The sequence below is a fragment of the Phascolarctos cinereus genome, unplaced genomic scaffold (genome assembly GCF_003287225.1).
Source record: "Phascolarctos cinereus isolate Bilbo 61053 unplaced genomic scaffold, phaCin_HiC Scaffold_4;HRSCAF=312, whole genome shotgun sequence".
NCBI lineage: Eukaryota > Metazoa > Chordata > Mammalia > Diprotodontia > Phascolarctidae > Phascolarctos > Phascolarctos cinereus.
Window position 1 is genome coordinate 682771309 of NW_027555847.1, and position 17522 is coordinate 682788830.

The window sequence follows — 17522 nt, forward strand, 5'->3', positions numbered from 1 at the left end:
AAGCAAACAAAATGCTAACAGGCCTCAATCCTATTCAATTACAAGGCTGAAAAGAAAGAATGATGATAATAACATTTATATAGTGCTTGTTGTTCAGTTGTGTCCAACTCGACTTGGGATTTTCTTGGCCAAAATACAGGAATAGTTTGCCATTTCTTTCTGCAGTGGATTAAGGTAAACAGAAGTTAAGTGACCCGCCCAGGGTCACACAGCTAGTGAGTGTCTTAAGGCCAGATCTGAACTGAGGTCTTCCTGACTCCAGGTCCAGTACTCTGTCCACTGAACCACCTAGCTGCCCCAACTGAGTCATGTGGAGCCTAAAGAAGACTTAGGGGACAAACTTAGGCTTGATATAAGGAGTAACTTAAAAATTAGATCTATCCAAAAGTGTAATTTGTCTCAGGTTGTGGATTCCCCTTCACTTGACATATTTAAGCAAAGGTCTGGTAACTATTGATTGGGTATGTTGTAGAGGTAAAATTTTTTCCCCAACAATAGATGGCTTATGAGGTTCCTTGAAGTCTCATGAAAAAATGAGGAAACTCTGGATTATCTTCCTGAGGAATACTTCAGTGTAGAGTCAATTAACATGTTCTAAGAATGGCTGGCCCAAAGGGAAGCATAGAGCTAGTGGAGAAAGCACTGCTGTAAGGTGTCAAGAAACCTGGGTAGGTCCTGGACTGTCTGTCTCCTTCATCTTTTCCAAAACAGTCATCAAGAGAGACTATCAAATATTTTGTCAGCATCGAGGTAACTTCTATGTGGCCTGTATTCAAATCCTCTCTCCTCTCTGAGACAGTTTCCTCCTCTAAAAAAGATGGTCATTAAGGTGTGTTCCAGCTGTGACATTCTGTAACCACAAATCTAGCTGTTCAATGCCTAGCCCAGGTGCCCAGTTAATCTTCCATTAGACCTTCACATCCCCATCATAACTTAGAAGAATTAGACTTGATTTCTTCTGAAGAAGGGAGATATTGGACTCTGAACTAAAAGGATATGAGCATTTTCTGGTCCAATAGAAGCCTGTTTGGAGCTCCAGGTCCCATTTTGGAGAATAGGCAGAGAGGTGGGACCAGTTTGCTGGCTGACATCCTATATTTCTGCTTTCTTTTGTGGTTAAATTCCTTGAGAAAACCATGTACAATCAATGCCTCCATTTCCTTTCTTGCTTTCTTGTAAACCCTCTTAATCTAGCTGTCTATTTCCATTGGCCAGAAACCCCAACCTCCAAAATTACTAGTGATCATAACAGTCCAATCTAATGGCCAGTTTTCAGGCCTCATCCTTCTTGAACTCTTTCATTTTTGACCATCAATCACTTTTCTGGTTCTTCTGTCCTCTAGATTTTTTTTTTCAGTGACACTACTCTCTCCCAGTTCCCCTACTTGGATATTTCTTCTAATTTCCTTTGTTCATTCTTCCTCCAAGTCATACCCACTAACCACAGGTATCCCCCAAGGCCTTGTCCTGGGCCCTTTTCTCTTCTTTTATGGTACCTCATTTGGTGAGCATATCAGCTCCCAGGAGTTCAATTATCATCTCTATGCAGATGATTCCCAGATGTCTCTAACCAGCACTAACCTTCCTCTTGTGCACCAATCTCATATCACCAACTGTCTGTTGGACATCTTAAAATTATAGTCCCGTAGGCATCTTAACTTGAACATGCTCAAAACAGAATGTATTGTCTTTGCTTCCAAATCCTCCCCTCTTCACACTTTTACTGTTACTGTTGAGATCAACATCATCCAGTTACCCAGGCTTGCTACTTCACTGTCATTCTTGCCTCCCCCCCCCCCCCCCCCCCGCCACCACTTGCCTCACGTATCCAATTTGTCGCCGTGTCTTATTTTCATCCTCACAACATGTTTCATTTTCCATCTTCTCTCCAATTACACAGCCACTCTGGTGTGGGCCCTCATCACCTTCTGCTTCAAGGGGTTATCTCCCTGCTTCAATTCTTTTCCCATTGCAGTCCACCCTCCATTTAGCTGCCCAAGTGATTTTCCTAAAGCATAGATCCTCTCAAAAAACTTTTAACAACTTCAGACAGGTGGTGTGGAATGGTCACAGCATTTGAGATGAGAAGGCTTGGGTTCCAATCCCAGATAGCTATTTGCTACCTGTATGACAAGGCAAATTACTTCAACTCTCAGAGCCATAGATTCCTCTTCTGTAAGGTGAGAGTTTTGGACCAGATAATCTTTAAGGTCACTGATGACCTTAAGTGGCTTTAAATGTATGAACCTATGAACAGAACTGAAAACGGGAAAGCAAGCACAGACGCGACTCACCCTCGGCTCTACGCCTGCGCAGAAGTGGGGCGGGGCAAACCGAGGGATATAAGTAAGGGTAGAAGGTGGGGCCTCGCTCAAGCGTTATTGGACCTCTTCGGTGTCACGTGAGTGCGCAGGCGCAGTACTTTCCTGCCCGCTCCCTCACACAAAGCCCAGAAGCGGAGAAAATGGCGGCAGGGGTGGAAGCGGCTGTGGAGGTGGCGGCGACTGAATCCAAAATGGAGGAGGAGGGCGGTGCGCCTGGAATAGTAAGCGGGAACGGGACTCCGACCCCCAAAAGGTGAGGCTTCTTCGTCCTTCTCGGGCCTGGGGCTCCGTGGGGAGGCGCCTGACATCACCTGGGCCTGTGCCGCCTGGCGTTCCCCGCAGCCCCGGCTCCGTTAGCTGGGCTCCCTCTCCTCTCTACGCGAGGCCTCTGATCCCGATCCCGTCCCACCCTCCTCCTACCCCGCGAGGCCACAGCCCCCGTCCGGCTCCCTGCGCAGCCTCCAGCTGCCCACGGGGCCCCGGCATCCCCCTCCGTCCTCGTACCCTCCCCATAGCCTCGACTTGATTTCCTTTTCCTCTTCCACCCGCGAGCGGCCCCATCCCCCTCCCCTCAACGCGACACACGCGGCCCCATTCTTCCTCCCACAGACCCTATCCTTTTTCACCCTCCCCACATGCGCGGTCTTGATCCCCGCGGAGCCTCATCCACCCCCTCCCCCGCAGGCCCATGACCCTTCTCCCCACGAGGCTCCATCCTTCTTTCTCCACGCGCGGACTGGTCTAGCCTTCCCACGAGGCCCCATTTTCCCTCTATGTGTGTTCGCCGCACTCCCCCATCTCCTCGCGCGCCTCTGATCCACGTTCCCGTGAGAGCTCCCCCTCCCTCCGCACAGTCCCGCTCTCCCCCACCCCCCGCACAGTCCCGCTCTCCCCCGCGCCCTTTTCCTCTCCCTGACTCCGCCTCTCCCCTCTGCAACACCCCCCCCACACCCGAATCTCCTCCTCTCAACTTCCCCGCGTGGCTTTAGGCCCGGCTCATTTCCCCCACTTGCAAATGAGAAAACGAAGCGGCCTTTGTGCTCAGACCCTAGCGCCGGGCTACTCAGGGGGAAGGTAGGGCGCTCGCCGCCCAGGGACAGGCCGTTCGCAAGGGCGCTCTACTTTTTTTGTCCACTCCCTCCCCCCTCGGACTGCACCCCGCTCTGCTGCCCGGGAAGACTGCTCTCTCCGCATTTTATCCCCACCCTCTGGCCCGGTCATTGTACCCAAAGATCCCCTGGATTTAGCGTAAGGGTTTGGATTCAGTTGCTGTGCTACTTAATACTTGTGTGATTTAAGGCAGTTCGCTCTCTGGGCCTTAGTTTCCTCTGAGAAGAAAGAGGTTGGACGAGATAATCTCAAAATTCATTCGCCTTGTCCTCGTTTCAAGTCTTCTCCTTTTAACCCTTTTTCCTGGCTCCCCCTGCCAGTTGGGGTAGGGAGGTAGGGCGCTGTTTACCTTGGATCTTCAAAAAGCCTTGATACAATTAGATGACCTAATTTCTGTTTATTTTCCCTGAGTTGCTAAACTGCGTTTTAAATCCTGAGCATGAGAAAATAGATGAATTTGTGACTGCAGCAGCGTTTCTCTAATGTAAAGATAATCTGATGGTAACTTGAAAGCATAAAGGCTGGCCTACCATTTCACCTGGGACTTTTAAAAAGTTTGCTTTTTTCATAAGAGGAATTAATCTTAATGAAATTTTTAAAGCAAAAACACTCATGATGGATTACTGTGTAATAATCCAGTACAGTTCTTAAATTCCTTTTTCCAGCCTTTGAGGAAAGGAGGTAGGAGAATGATTTTCTTTTGTAAAGTCCCTGGAAGCAGATTAAAGGCACTTGAAGAACTTTGTTCACTACCATAGGCTGTTGGTAGTGTGGTGTAGTGGGAAAAGCACTTGGATTTGAATTTTGGCTTTGCTATTTCATCCCTAACCTTGCCTTTCTTGTTCAACGTAAACTTAAGTATCAACATTTCTGTATTTAAAGAAGAGCAGAAAAGCAATCATATGTGAAACCATGAATCTGTTACGTGCAGTTTGGGGTTTTTTAAGGTAATAATTAAATCTAATATGGTAGTACCGACACTGTCCTGTTTGTCTGTGTCTCCTGAAATTCTGCACTCTTCTACCCAACTTCTGAGAATAACTGTCTCTCTGAAATTAGGCATTTTTCAGTATTTCAGTTAGAAACTAGAGATTACATGAAATTATTTTAAATTAATAATCATTTTTATAGAATGACAGATAAGCTAGCTTTTGTTCTGGTTTTGCTTAAGCGGGCAGTATGTGATTATACTTTAAAGGAAGTCATAAAGGGGATGTGTATGATTTAACTTGGTAACAAATATTGAATTTCAGTAACAAAATGAGCTAAAGCCCAATGTATGATCTTATTTATTAAAAAAAAAACCTCTCAAATTCGTGTTCACAATACAAGATTTTTACAACTAGAAAAGAGTTAGAATTTTTTTTTTAAGGTAAAGAAACTTAAGACCCAGAAATGTTAAATGAAGGTTTTGGTTACATCATAAGCAAATTGCCTTTCCCATCACCTATTGGTTGTTAGTGATGGTGCTGAACCTGTAGGAATTATGTGCTGTGAGTTTATTCCTGAAAGACTATGCATATGATAAAGTATCAGCTCCAAACCAGAAAACCAGCACTTGTTAGGGACTAGGATAGGTGGTCAGGATAAAATGCCTTTAAATCTTAGCTATTCTCTTTTAGCTGAAATCATTTCCTTATACTGTTCTGTAACAAAGAAGTGAATAGTGTGGGAAGACATTTTGTGACATAGCATGAAATATGTATCTAATTATTACAGTAATTTTCAGAATCTAATTAGACGTACTGTTGTTTTTGTTGTATGCCAAGCCTTTGAATATACACCCCCAGGTGTATATGTGCTTGATGGGTTTGTTAAGGGATAGAGAGGTGGTGGTCTGTGGCTAAAGAGAACCTTTAACCCCCCTGTAGCCAGCATTTGACCTTGAAAAGTTTTGCTCGGTTTTGAGTCGGGGAAGGATTAAGGGTCCAAACCCTCAGTTTCACTTTTCCTTGAATCCCAGCCTAGTTTTGTAACCCTTAGCTGTACTTTGTGGTCTGATGGGGAGTGGGGGTGGGGGCCACGCATAAATTTCTGTGCTCTGTTTTCTGCCTAGCCTGTCTCCATTAACAGGTCCTCTAATACTGCTTCTGAATGAATCGGAGAATGTTGTGGGACAAGCTTAATCTGTCTTAATACTGTAGCTAATTGCTTTTGTGTACTGATATTAAGTACCTGTAGTTTATACCTACACTGAGGAAGAAAAGTCTTTGGTGTGCTGTAATGGAATGAATGGCTAAAAAAAGTACATAAAGTATAAAGTAAGTTCAAACCATTTATCTTGTATAGGATGGTGTCCTGATGAGGCCAGAATTATATGGGCCTAATAACTAAACAGCAAAAACTATTCCATGACCATAAGCCTCTTATTCTAAGCTAGCTGTTTCATAAAAGCATGCCACTGGTTACAGAGAGATGTGTGGAAAGCCATGGATGGTGCTCAGTGGGATCTACGTATGGTGGAGGCAGCAGCGGCATCTTTGAAATCCAAGAAAGATTGATCAGATTTATAGAATTTTGTGTGTGACAAAAGAAATGTTTGGATCTTGTTTCTAAAATGTATAGTAAGAAATTTGGTGTGTTTTTTTTGTTTGTTTAAATTTTGGTTCTTTCCTGAGTGTAAACAAATAAAAGCTTTAGATCCCCCACACAGTGCAAAGAGTACATGATGCAAAAATAAGTAAATAAATAGTTTGAAAACAAAGGTATTTGAGGGGAAGGAGTAAGTCATGTGCTATATTAAAGGTACATTGTAAGTAGCCTCCACTCTCTCTACCCATGAGATTGTTTCTCTACAGTCCTTTCCAGTGGTATTCAATTGCTGTAGTTTTTCCGCTTTGGTTTCCCTAGCTGAAAAGTAGATGGGAGGGAAGGAGGAAGTGTTTTGGTTTCTTAGGTCAGGGTTAGTAGATAGCTCTCAGTCGTGTGTGTGTGTGTGTGTGTGTGTGTGTGTGTGTGTGTGTGTGTGTGTGTGTGTGTGTGTGTGTGTGTGTGTGTGTAGTACCATAGTTTGATACTAGATAATTCTACCAGATCAAAAATGAGTGTAACGACTTTAAGTACAAATGTAAAGATGTTCATTTATGCCTTACACTTACAAGTGTATTTTTTCTTTCTAATACAGTGAAGGTGAACGATCAAGTCAAAATGAGAAGAGGAAGGAGAAAAATGTGAAAAGAGGAGGGAATCGATTTGAACCCTATGCCAACCCTACTAAAAGATACAGAGCCTTCATTACAAATATACCATTTGATGTGAAATGGCAGTCCCTTAAAGACCTGGTCAAAGAAAAAGGTAATGGTATTGGTGTTGAGTAGGGTAAAAGGTTGGTCTGTCATCTTTCCTTATGGCTATTTCCTTGGTTATAATTTAATCTTTTTGTCAGTTGAGGCTGTTTGGGGTAGATAAAGTGGTTTTTTTTGTCTAGGCTTTAGAGTAAAGCCCTTTTTGGTTTTTCATGGTCATGCAACTGCGTGTCAAAGAGAGTGGTTTGTGTGGTCACTTGACCTACAAATGATACTATTGGCTAAATATGGATTATAGGGCTTCGATTAAGTTTGAAAGGGGCCTTTTTGTCTTAGGGAATATTTTTTGAATTATCTACATTAGTGAGGATTTTTGAAGCCTTTAATGCAGTTGGGCAAGGTAGTTTGCTGATCCTGGTACAAGTGGATGTCTCTCCTGGAATCACAATTCAGTAGCTTGACTTGTTCTTGGTCTAAATTGAAAAACATTCCATAGCCATTTTTATGTAAAATGCAAAGTAGAATGGAGACTTGATGGCTTAAAATAGGCATCTGTTTGAAATTTAGTGCCTCCAGATGATTAGTGGTTGTGGCCCTGGTAACAACTTTTAAATTTAAGTGTAATTTCCTCTAGAATAGGGGTAAGCAGCCTAAGCAGCACTGTTACCATGCAGCATCTGACTTTTCTTGATGGTGTTTGGTTTTTGATCCATTTTCCACCCTTTTACGTGTCCACTTTCTCTGCCTTCTATCCCAGGTTCTCCTTTCCCTACCTTTCGTTTTTCTTTCTGTGTTCTTATTCCTGTTACTATTTATAGAAGTGGTTTGACCTTACTAGTGGCACTCAGATAAGAGGTCGCTTGGGCCCTGTTCTAGAATAAAGTGTTGGTAGAGGGTGGGAAAAACAAATTTTGTATATTGTTTTGAACTTTCCTTTCCTAGAGACAAATTAGTCAAGTTACAGGTAATGGGTTTTCTTGAAGGATTGCAGGGTATTGGGTTGAGGGTGGGGTGGGTGGAGACATTCATATTGAATGTGTGAGCTTGATTTTCAAACTGGTAATAGTTTAAATTATATGAACTGACGTTGCTGTGGTTGGCCATTTTGGTATGGTTAGGTTTCATCACATTTGGTTTTGCAGTTATGAATGATCACAGAGAGTACTGCACTGTAACTGAATTTAACCATGATATGCAAGAAATATTATTAGGCAATATGAATATCTTTATATGGTTTTTCCCCAAGTACTATAAATGCCGTTCCAAGTATTATGTGGTTTCTCTCCAGATAACATGGATGGAAAAATGTTGGGTGTGAGATTTGTTTTCCTGCCTTGATCAGCCAAATCATTCCTGCCATGCTCCTAGGGCAACAGTGAAATTTATTCATTTTGTCTGAAGGACTTGTCATGTTATATCCCAGATGCATTGTTCTTGGTTTTTGGGACTGCTGCTTCAACACTGTTTAGAATTGCTGTACAGTACAGTTGGGTCTTATTCTAACTAGTCTTTGGAATCACTCCCAAAATTGTGCTCTTGTGATTTGTTTGAACCACTGAATTGATATTTTCTTTTGATACATAAGGTATAGTAGTTCCAAGAACCAGGAATGTAGCTTTGAAAATGTAATTGTTAGAGCTCTGTAAGAGACTACAGGCCCAATTTTTCATTTTTTAGGAGTGTGTGAACCAGTTTTGGGACCTAATGGAGAAAGTAGGTGACATTTTGACTGCTTTACCATTCAGCAATTAAGTTTGGAAGATCTAAAGCTAGTAGCAACAGTGAAGTGTCTGGATGTAGAAGCAGTTCACCTCAATTTGCCATTTTGCATTGGATATATCAAGTATGGAGACGGCACGGTGGTTTACTCAGATTTCTCCAAACTGGTTCTCATAGTCCCCTGGTGCATTGCTTTGAATGCCCGGTTCAGTCATTTTGTGTATTTTTTTGGTGGTGAAATTTAGAATTACAGGTGTGCAGTAAATCAATATTTTTAATGAACCATAAAATGTTCTTGTTTAGAGCTCCCCTGTATTGGTTAATGAATTTGCTGTTGAACTAAATAACTGTCAGCAGTATTGGACTTTTGGTAAAGGGGTTCATAAGAAAGAGAATGAAAGTTGGTTTTTTAAATGGTATACCTAGTTTCAGTGTGTGGAGTCTAAAAGAGAATTTGAATACAAAAATAACCATTTTTTTCCATGTTTACCTACCAAATGACTCTTTAAAAGATAAACTGTTCTATTGAGAGGTGTCTAGGAACCCTTTTTTCTTTCCACATCTTACCATCCCAAAAGTTATTCTTCAGTGATTACAGATCTTTTTTGCAGAAGTGCTTTATACGTGTTGCCAGTACATTTTATGAAAATTGGTTATTGCTCAGTATAGAAATACAGATAATACATTAATATAAAAGCATTAGAAAAGATTTAGCATGTGATAGTTGTATATAGTAACAAAAGAGGTTTGGTTTATATAAAACAAGCCACAATTCATTGAGAAGTATTTAGAGTATTGGCCCTGGTTAGGGTCAACTACTACTTTTAGTCACACAACTAATGGAATGAAAATAAGAATTATAGGCATTCTTGACTTGAAAATGTGAAATAATTTCTTACCAGATAATAGGTCATGTTAACATTGTGCCTTATTTACAAAGCACTTTTTGGATACATTATATCACTTGATTACCACACATAGGAGATAGGGCTGAAAATATCCCCATTTTGTAGATGAGGAAACTGAGACACAGAAGTGGGACCCTAAACTGAAGTCTTTGGACTAGTATAACATACTACCTAATGCTGAGCAGAGTTGGGTTCTTTTTTTCAAGAGTGATGTCACGTTAAGGCTACACTGCTTTGACATCCTTCTTGGAGAGAGAGAGAGAGAGAGAGAGAGTGTGTGTGTGTGTGTGTGTGTGTGTGTGTGTGTGTGTGTGTGTTCGTTCCCCCCCCATTTTAACTTTCTTCCCATAGATCTACCTATTTATTATATTGAGCTAATCTATAAGACAAATAATTGTGTGTTAGCATTTTTCTTAGGCATGACCTCTAAGAGTCCATAAATAAAACAGACCATTGTAATTTGTAGCTTTGGTTGATGGTGAAGATAGAGTATTAATTTAGCCTTGTTGACCTTTTTAAAAAATTAACCTGTAAATATTAAAGCAGTATAGCTGATCCTCTTAGCCTTAAATGAACCTGGCATTAATGCTATGAATCAGTTTTCCTTTTTTACTCAGACTAATTGCCCACACTACATATTGTGCTGTTTTGATCTTATTTCTTCTAGTTTTTTTAGGTCTTTGGGTCCTTCCTTGATGATTTGCATGGCTTAAGTAATCAAAATATTTTATTTGCAGTCTATTTTCTGAATGTTGGTCATTTGTTTATTTCTTTTAATTATGTTAAAAGTTCTACATTATTAATAATGACATGAGAAATTACAGAATATTCTTAATAATTAGACTTTTGGAGAGTTGGGACTTTATGTGACTTAGAATCTTTCTCCATTAAAGAAGGATTTTTGGCAGACTTGAAAGTACAGCTACCAGTAATCATATTGCTCAAAAAGGAAGTTTCATAGAACAGTGTTCCCCACTGACAGACAGCTGGGAATTGGAAGAGGGCTAGGGGCCTTTTGGAAGGATTAGAAACATTCTCCACTTTCCTTTACCAGTGCCCTTCTCTTTCTTAGATTTAGAGTCTGATAAGATGAAGGTTTAGCTACCCAAAACACTTCTTTTGACTACCTGACTGCCCTTACCCTCTCCTGGATGAGATTCTCATTCTTTCTGTTTTTGCTGAATAGAGAGAGTGAGCAGGACTAACCAGTCCTGGTACCAGCAACAAGGATACTGGTTGGAAAAGTTAAACAAGCAACTTTACAAAAACAATTTTAAAATTCCCTTAAAATTTCAAGAGTTGACCTGATTTTAAGTATTTTTTTTTAAATGAGGTATGTCTTTTGAAATGTTTGAGTATTAGAACTGAGTAAAAAGAATATTAGATTATTTGAGCTAAAGGTGATCTAGGAAACTTTTAGATTTAATAGCTAGCAGTTATAGAACATTATAAGGTTTGTATGAGAATGAGATTGTAAAATCTCTATCCCTGGATGAAGAATACTCATCTCTTAGCATCTAGCTTACGTGGACTATCTGGGGAATGGGGCAGATGGAGCAGAGGCAGGACTGTGGACCACCAGTAAGTTCTTCATGGATCACAGTCTGAGGAAGAAAAGAAGGCAAGTCAGTAGTATTTATTCTCAATAGCACATATAGCAGTGGCCAGTTTACCTCGGTAAGCAAAGATTTGTTTATTGAAGTGCTTAATCCTCCCCTAATAAAATTTGTGCAGTGTTCTTAATAAATTTGAAGTTGTTACTGGCTGAAAACAGGCACACAAGCACACTCATGAACATATCCAGGGCACGGTTAGATTAGCAAAATGTTTAAATTTACATTTTATCTACATTGAAAGTTTATAGGGCAGAGCTAACATTATTCTTTACTTAACTCCTCTACACAGTTTTCCTTAATAATATTAAGTCTAGCTTGCTGCCCAGTAGGAATTAGGCTGAGTCCTATAATTGGGGTCCACTATTTGGAAATGCACATACGCATACACACACACATCTGTAACATTATGTTCTTGACCCTTTGGATCATTGTGAAGGGTGTGATTATCCCTACTTAGGGTTTGGGGGAAAGGAAGCTTTTACTTCAGCTTTCTATATTCTGTCAAACTGTCATGGGCAGATTTAAGTTATTTTGTCACACATATTGTGAGTCCCCAGAAAAGGCATTCTAAAGCCAGTTTTAAACCGTGTCTGCTTTATATTGGGTGTGGATAATTGACTTTTGAGGTGAGAGGTGTGTTCTGGGTTTTTTTGTTGGTTTTGGGTGGTTTTTTTTTTCCACAGTATATCCCTTGTCCATAAAATCTCTGGTAGATTTTTATTGTACTTAATAAGAACTCTCTTCAGTGACACTGTGTTGTCTACATTACATCCCTTCCTTCATCTCATTCCAGACTGAGGAAGAAAAGGGGAAGCATATCCCTTTTTAATCAGAGCTGGGAAATACTGTCAGCTTTGTACATTTAAGATTCATACAAATAATAGTTGTCTCAGTTCTTTGATTTGGGTTGTATATTGCTTGTAGCAACAAGATTTCATTGATTCTCCCAGTGAGAAAGTGGTTTTAGTTATCTGTTTAATTTCCATTTTAAAAAAATGCACGATAAAGGAGGCCATCTTTGGGGTTTTTCAGAATCTTGTATTCAGGTTCTTTTTATCGCAGGATTTAGTTGTCATAGAATTGGCTTTTGCATAATCCTTAAAACTGGATACAGTCTTAAACATTAATAAACACCAGTACTTATGTAGCTACTAGAGCAATTCCAGCCCAGCCCACATGGAAAGAGGGGGGAAAGAAGAAAGCAAATGTGCATTCATACATTTATTAGGTGCTTACTATGTACCAGCAACTGTTCTGGGGAGAGGAGCACATTGGTTTTTATCTGGAATTGTTACCAAAGTCAGTTGCTGAGTCTGTCCTTTCCACTAGAAAACATTTTTAAATCAAAAGTTTTTGTGGATTCTTTAGCAAATTTTATTTTTAAATTCATCTAAGTACTTTTAACTACTAGGCTAAAGTACTCTTAAATATAAAACAAAGGCTATTAATTTGCTAAAGTCTAACCTAGCTTCAAGAAGCCTTCTTAAAACCATTCTCTTGTAGGGTAAAACTTCTAAAGTTTCGCTGAGACCTCATTGTTTTGAAGATGTTGAATGAGAACTGAGTTAATCTAGCCCTTTTCTGATTAAATCTCAAAATAATTAGAAACTAAAGGTAGAATTTTGTTGAATCAAAAGTTACATGAAATAAATGAGTAGCCTTCTATTTCATTTGTAATCTAGAAGAAAAGAGTGTTATAAAATGTTTATGTGACCATGGAAGGAGGTATGGTTTGGATAGATTGGTCTTGGCTTTTAGCTAGCAGTCACATAGTTCTGTAAAAGGTTTATGGTGAACATGGACACTGACTTTAACTTGTACCAGTATTTGAAATCTGGCAGTAAGTTATAGCTGACTTGAGTCAGACCTTGTGATTCTTTTTTCCTTTTTTTTTTAAGGACACTGGTAAATTGAGCATGTTCTTATTGTTAATAAACTTGGGGGTTCGTCTTAATCAGTTTGACATAATATGTCATTAAAATAGAGACAAGGGCTGTTGGTCCTCTAATGGCTGCTGCTGTTGAAATGAATGGCAATTGAAAAAAATTGGCCTCAGGGACTTGTTTTTGTTTTTATTTCAGATGGTAAAATTGGGGCCATCTAAATTTAATAAAGTGTACCTAGGCTTTTGGCTGGACTTGTTTTGTTAATGCTTGGGCATTTTTCAATTTATGCTATACATAAACCAGTGCATATTTGCAAAAAGTTAAACTTTGTCACAAGGTCCATTGATTTTTGAAAATTCTTTTTCCTCTAGTCATCTCTTTCTCTGCTTTTGGCACACAGTATTGTCAGTTTAGCTGTTCTAGGAGACTTTAGGTGGGATTAAGTACCCTGGATATTAGACTTGGACTCATTTGCTTGTCTTGACCATGAACACTTTATATCAGTTAGGACTTAATTTTATTGACTGTATTTTGGAAAGCAAGATGTTTCTTTCTTCTGAGAAAATGCTAGTGTTTTTCTTTGACTTTTAAAATAGTTTGTCATATCAAATTCAGAAATGTTTATCTTAACTATCCTATGAAGGAAGGATATGAAACATGAGTAGCTTGTTACCTAGCCCCCTCTAAACTTGTACTTTTGTGGAAATGTTCAAAACCAAACAAAGATAAACTTGGTCTTTGGCACTATATTCTTTAAACTAATATTCTTTAAACTTTGTGGGGGATAAAAACCCTTGGCTTACAGATAGACTACCTGATTTTTTTTAGCCAGATTTTAAAAATTATAGTTTCAGTAAGCCATCTCCTTCAAACTCAGCAGCCATTTTGGTAGTTGTATTCTTGGTGGTAAACAGTCTGGTTATGGTGGTCATGAATTGGCAATCCAAACCTCGAGGAAAATCTGCAGAATTAGCTTTTTGAAATGCTCTTTGGTTTTGGCCTTTGTAAAGATCAGAATTGTGTAAGGCTTATTGCTGTAGATGTAAAGTGAGTATTAAATTTCTGTCACCTGAAGGGAAATGTTGAAAGCAGCAGGATTAAATAAATGCCTATCATGATTCGTTGAAGAGAATCTAGATGCTGCTCTGGTTTTGTGGTTTTGTAGCAAACCAGTTGAACCCTGTTTCCAGAGTAAGTGCTGAGCCAAGATCTGTGTGCTCATTTGAATCTTCTGTTTAGTGGCATTCTAATATGTACTGTTCACCTGCATTCTTTAAATAGCCATCAAAATGTGTTTTCCTCCCTTCCCCAAAAAGTTAATGTGCAGACATATTTCCTACAGATTTGGATTGCCTCTAGTCATGAATGAGTATTCCAGACAGGAAATTGATATCATGGAAGGAAGTCTGTGGAAATTGTTTGTTTGTGGTGGGAGGAAAATCAAGGACATATTGTTAAACTAGTCTTATCTACCTTTACTGCACACCTGTAATGCCTAGCTTGGTGGTTTAGAGAATATGGAGTGTTTCTGGGCTTTCTTATAAGGCAGAGGCTCCATACAAGGTTGCTGATGATTGTTCTAAATTCCCATTGTTTTCTTGGCTTTTCTCCCTTGGTATATGTGTCGTCTGGAATCTGATTTGTAGTTGGTGAGGTAACATACGTGGAGCTCTTAATGGACGCTGAAGGAAAGTCAAGGGTAAGTGTTTGAGAGAATTTCTTCTGTGGATTTACTACATGACAAATGTAACTGTATGGTGGCGTGGAGTGGAATGAATTCAGGAAGGTAGCGAGTGCTATGTTACCAATAGGTAATATTCGACATTGCCATACTTTTGAAAGGGGATGGGGAGGGTTTGCAAATGGGGGCCCCACTGCTCCAAATGGTTGTCCAAAGAGCTTTTTGGCATTCTGTTTGGATGTTTAACTTGGGTACCTGGGGACCAATAGTAGCATCGTCTCTTTGTTAATAGAGGAGTTGGCTGTGTGTGAATTATGCATGGAACTCTGGCGGTGGCATATTAATGTAAAACGTGTGTTCTTGTTCTAGAAAATGTTATTTTTGGTTGTTTGCTGAATTTGTAAGTTGTGTGAAAAAATGTTTCTGAAAAGTTGCCCTTGTGCCAGTAAAGCATAAATCATATACTTAAAACTTGAACGTTTAAAATTGGCAAATAGATATTAAACTATTTTCTGTCGAGCGTAATAGGATGGCTTAGAAGAATCAATAGGACAAGCTTATTTAATGTATTGAAGGGACGGATTTAGGATGAGTAGGATAAGGAATTGATTGATTACAGAGGGGAGCAGATCTAAAGTTTGTGGAGTGTTCTTGGAGAACCTGAATTTAGGTCTGCTTATTATAACTTCAGAAACTACAAGGCAACCCTGGTAATGTGTAGAAGCTAGGATATCATGGAGTCCAGCTTTTAGTAAGGAAGGATAGGTAAGATATTTCTTCTGTCACCTTCCCCCTTAAAAGGGCTAATTTTTAAACTAATTTTATGTGAACTTTATTTTTAGTTTGTTAAAAAAAATGGTTTTCTTTGCACTTACTTTCTTTTTTTTTTTCTTTTTCTCTTTCCTTGCCCTTCTGGTTGGTGTGGCTGCATCTAAAGGGATGCGCGTAAGTATTCTTTAATTACTTGCTGGTGATTGGGTTTTCAAAGTTACAAGACATTCCATTCATATCTTTTTGATATTCTTTATAGTGTTGTTGAATTCAAGATGGAAGAAAGCATGAAAAAAGCTGCTGAAGTTTTGAACAAGCATAGTCTGAGTGGAAGACCTCTGAAAGTCAAAGAAGTAAGATTTTTAGTACCTCTAATATTAATTTATGGAACCTAAGAGTGACATTTTTCTATAGCACTTCACATTCATGAGATATCTAATTGGAAATATTCCCACTCCGTTTTCCTGATGGGTCATTTAGGTAACTAGTAAATGTCAGAGGCAGGATCTAAACCCAAGTCTTTTAACTTAAGTCCAGTGCCCTTCCTGCTATACCATGCTGCCTCTAAATGAACCTAGACTGCAAATTCACAGAAAGCTCCAGTCCCTGGTATATTTTCAGCAGATTTGAGAATAATCCTCCGTCTCTCATCCTGGTCCAATCCTAAACAGTAGTACCAATGCCCACTTAGGGGACTAAACCAAACCTTGATGGGTCACTAGACACCTTCTGATAGGATTTTGTGAGTCCCTGAGCAAGGAACTGACTTCGTAATACTAAGAGCCAGCATATACTTGGTATCATTTTGCCATCCTCCCTTGAGTTTTACCCTTCTTGTCTGCAGCTTTTGATCCATTATCTCACCTGTTTTCTGAATAATTTGTCAGTGTCACATTTGGGGGTCTATTTTGTGTGGTTCTTTATTACAAATGCTTTACTATTGATAGTGCTTTACCTGATCTGAGAATGCCTTTTTCCTTGGTACTTGAACCAGATTCTTTTCTATATTTGTTAGATTCATTTTAGGGGCAGGCACAGATTAAATGGCCTGCTGCTGAGGGAACTCAAATTATATTTCTGCTTTCCTCTCTCAGTCAGCAATGAAATTAACTATTTGTTTAAAACCCCTAAGTGCCAAGCACTGTCCTTGGTGCCAAAAACAGTCTTTATAAGGAGCTTGCATGTATCTAATGGGGAAAGCAAAAAGTATATATAAGTATGTACAGAATAAGTGAGGCAAAAAAAAAAGTACAAGGTGGTATTGGGGGGGTATTGATTTTTGTTTTTTAATTACCTCCTGTGTGTCAGGCATTATGTTAAGCACTTTACAAATGTTAGCTTATTTTATCTTTACAAAACCCCGGGAAGCGGGTGCTATTAAAGCATGTAAGGCAGAACTCACAGGATCTTTGATCAGGAGTTGAATGGGACCTCAGAGTCCATCTAGTCCAGCCCCACTCATTGTACAGAAGTAGTAGCTAGGGCCCGAAGCACTTGTCATGGCCTTAGGAGGAAGTCTCCAGTGAAGTGCCCCTCGATCTGTTTTTGCACCTCTGCTATTTAAAATTTTTATCGCTGACTTAGAGAATCAATCAATAATGGCTTATTAAACAGCTGTTGGGTGCCAGGCACAGTGCTCCAGGCTTGGGATACAAAGAATGAAACAATCCCTACGTTCTTAGTGGAAACAAATATGCGTGTGAATGTACGTGCCCAGTAACGAAAAAGAGAATAGATAGTAGATAGTGAAGCAAGGCATCAGCAGTTGGGAGGGTGTAGATCAGGAGAGGTTTCGTAGAGAAAGTGTTTCTTGAGCTGTAACTTGAATGAAGAGATGGATTCTGTAGGTAAGAATTGGGAAGGGAATGTGTTCCAGGCATAGAGATAGAGTGTTGTGTGAGAAATAGAGAGAAGGCCAGTTTGGATGGATGGCAGAATATGAGGTGAGGAGTAATGGTGCATTGAGGCCGGAAAGATAAGTTGGGGCCAGATTGTGAAGGAGCTAAACAGCAGATAGGTTGTAGGGAAGTGACAAGATCAGGCCTCATTTTGTCAGCCATGTGGAAGATAAAGAAACCAGTTAAGAGGCCATTAGAATTAGCTGAGTGGGAAACCAGTGTGCAAGTAGAGAAATAATTATGATAGCTAGCATTTGTATAGCGTCTACTCTGTGTCATGCACTGTGCTAAGCACCTTGCAAATAATCTCATTTCATCCTCCTCATAACCCTGATTGGTATAGATGTTATTATTATCCCCATTT

General features: G+C 39.7%; 1 protein-coding gene across 5 annotated transcripts in view; it reads left to right on the forward strand.

The window, feature by feature from the left end:
- Nucleotides 1–2395: 2395 nt before the first annotated feature.
- HNRNPM (heterogeneous nuclear ribonucleoprotein M) overlaps nucleotides 2396–17522 on the forward strand; it is a 42164-nt gene continuing 27037 nt past the window's right edge. For 2 of the 5 annotated variants that reach the window (XM_020978172.2, XM_020978176.2), the window contains exons 1-5: nucleotides 2396–2577; nucleotides 6559–6728; nucleotides 14455–14507; nucleotides 15427–15434; nucleotides 15520–15613. In XM_020978172.2, the coding sequence (XP_020833831.1) occupies nucleotides 2465–2577; nucleotides 6559–6728; nucleotides 14455–14507; nucleotides 15427–15434; nucleotides 15520–15613 (438 nt within the window). In that variant the 5' untranslated portion in view covers nucleotides 2396–2464. Of the gene's footprint in view, nucleotides 2578–6558; nucleotides 6729–14454; nucleotides 14508–15344; nucleotides 15435–15519; nucleotides 15614–17522 lie in introns of those variants that run through there. The other 3 variants (XM_078154207.1, XM_078154209.1, XM_078154208.1) reach the window with 2 other exon arrangements.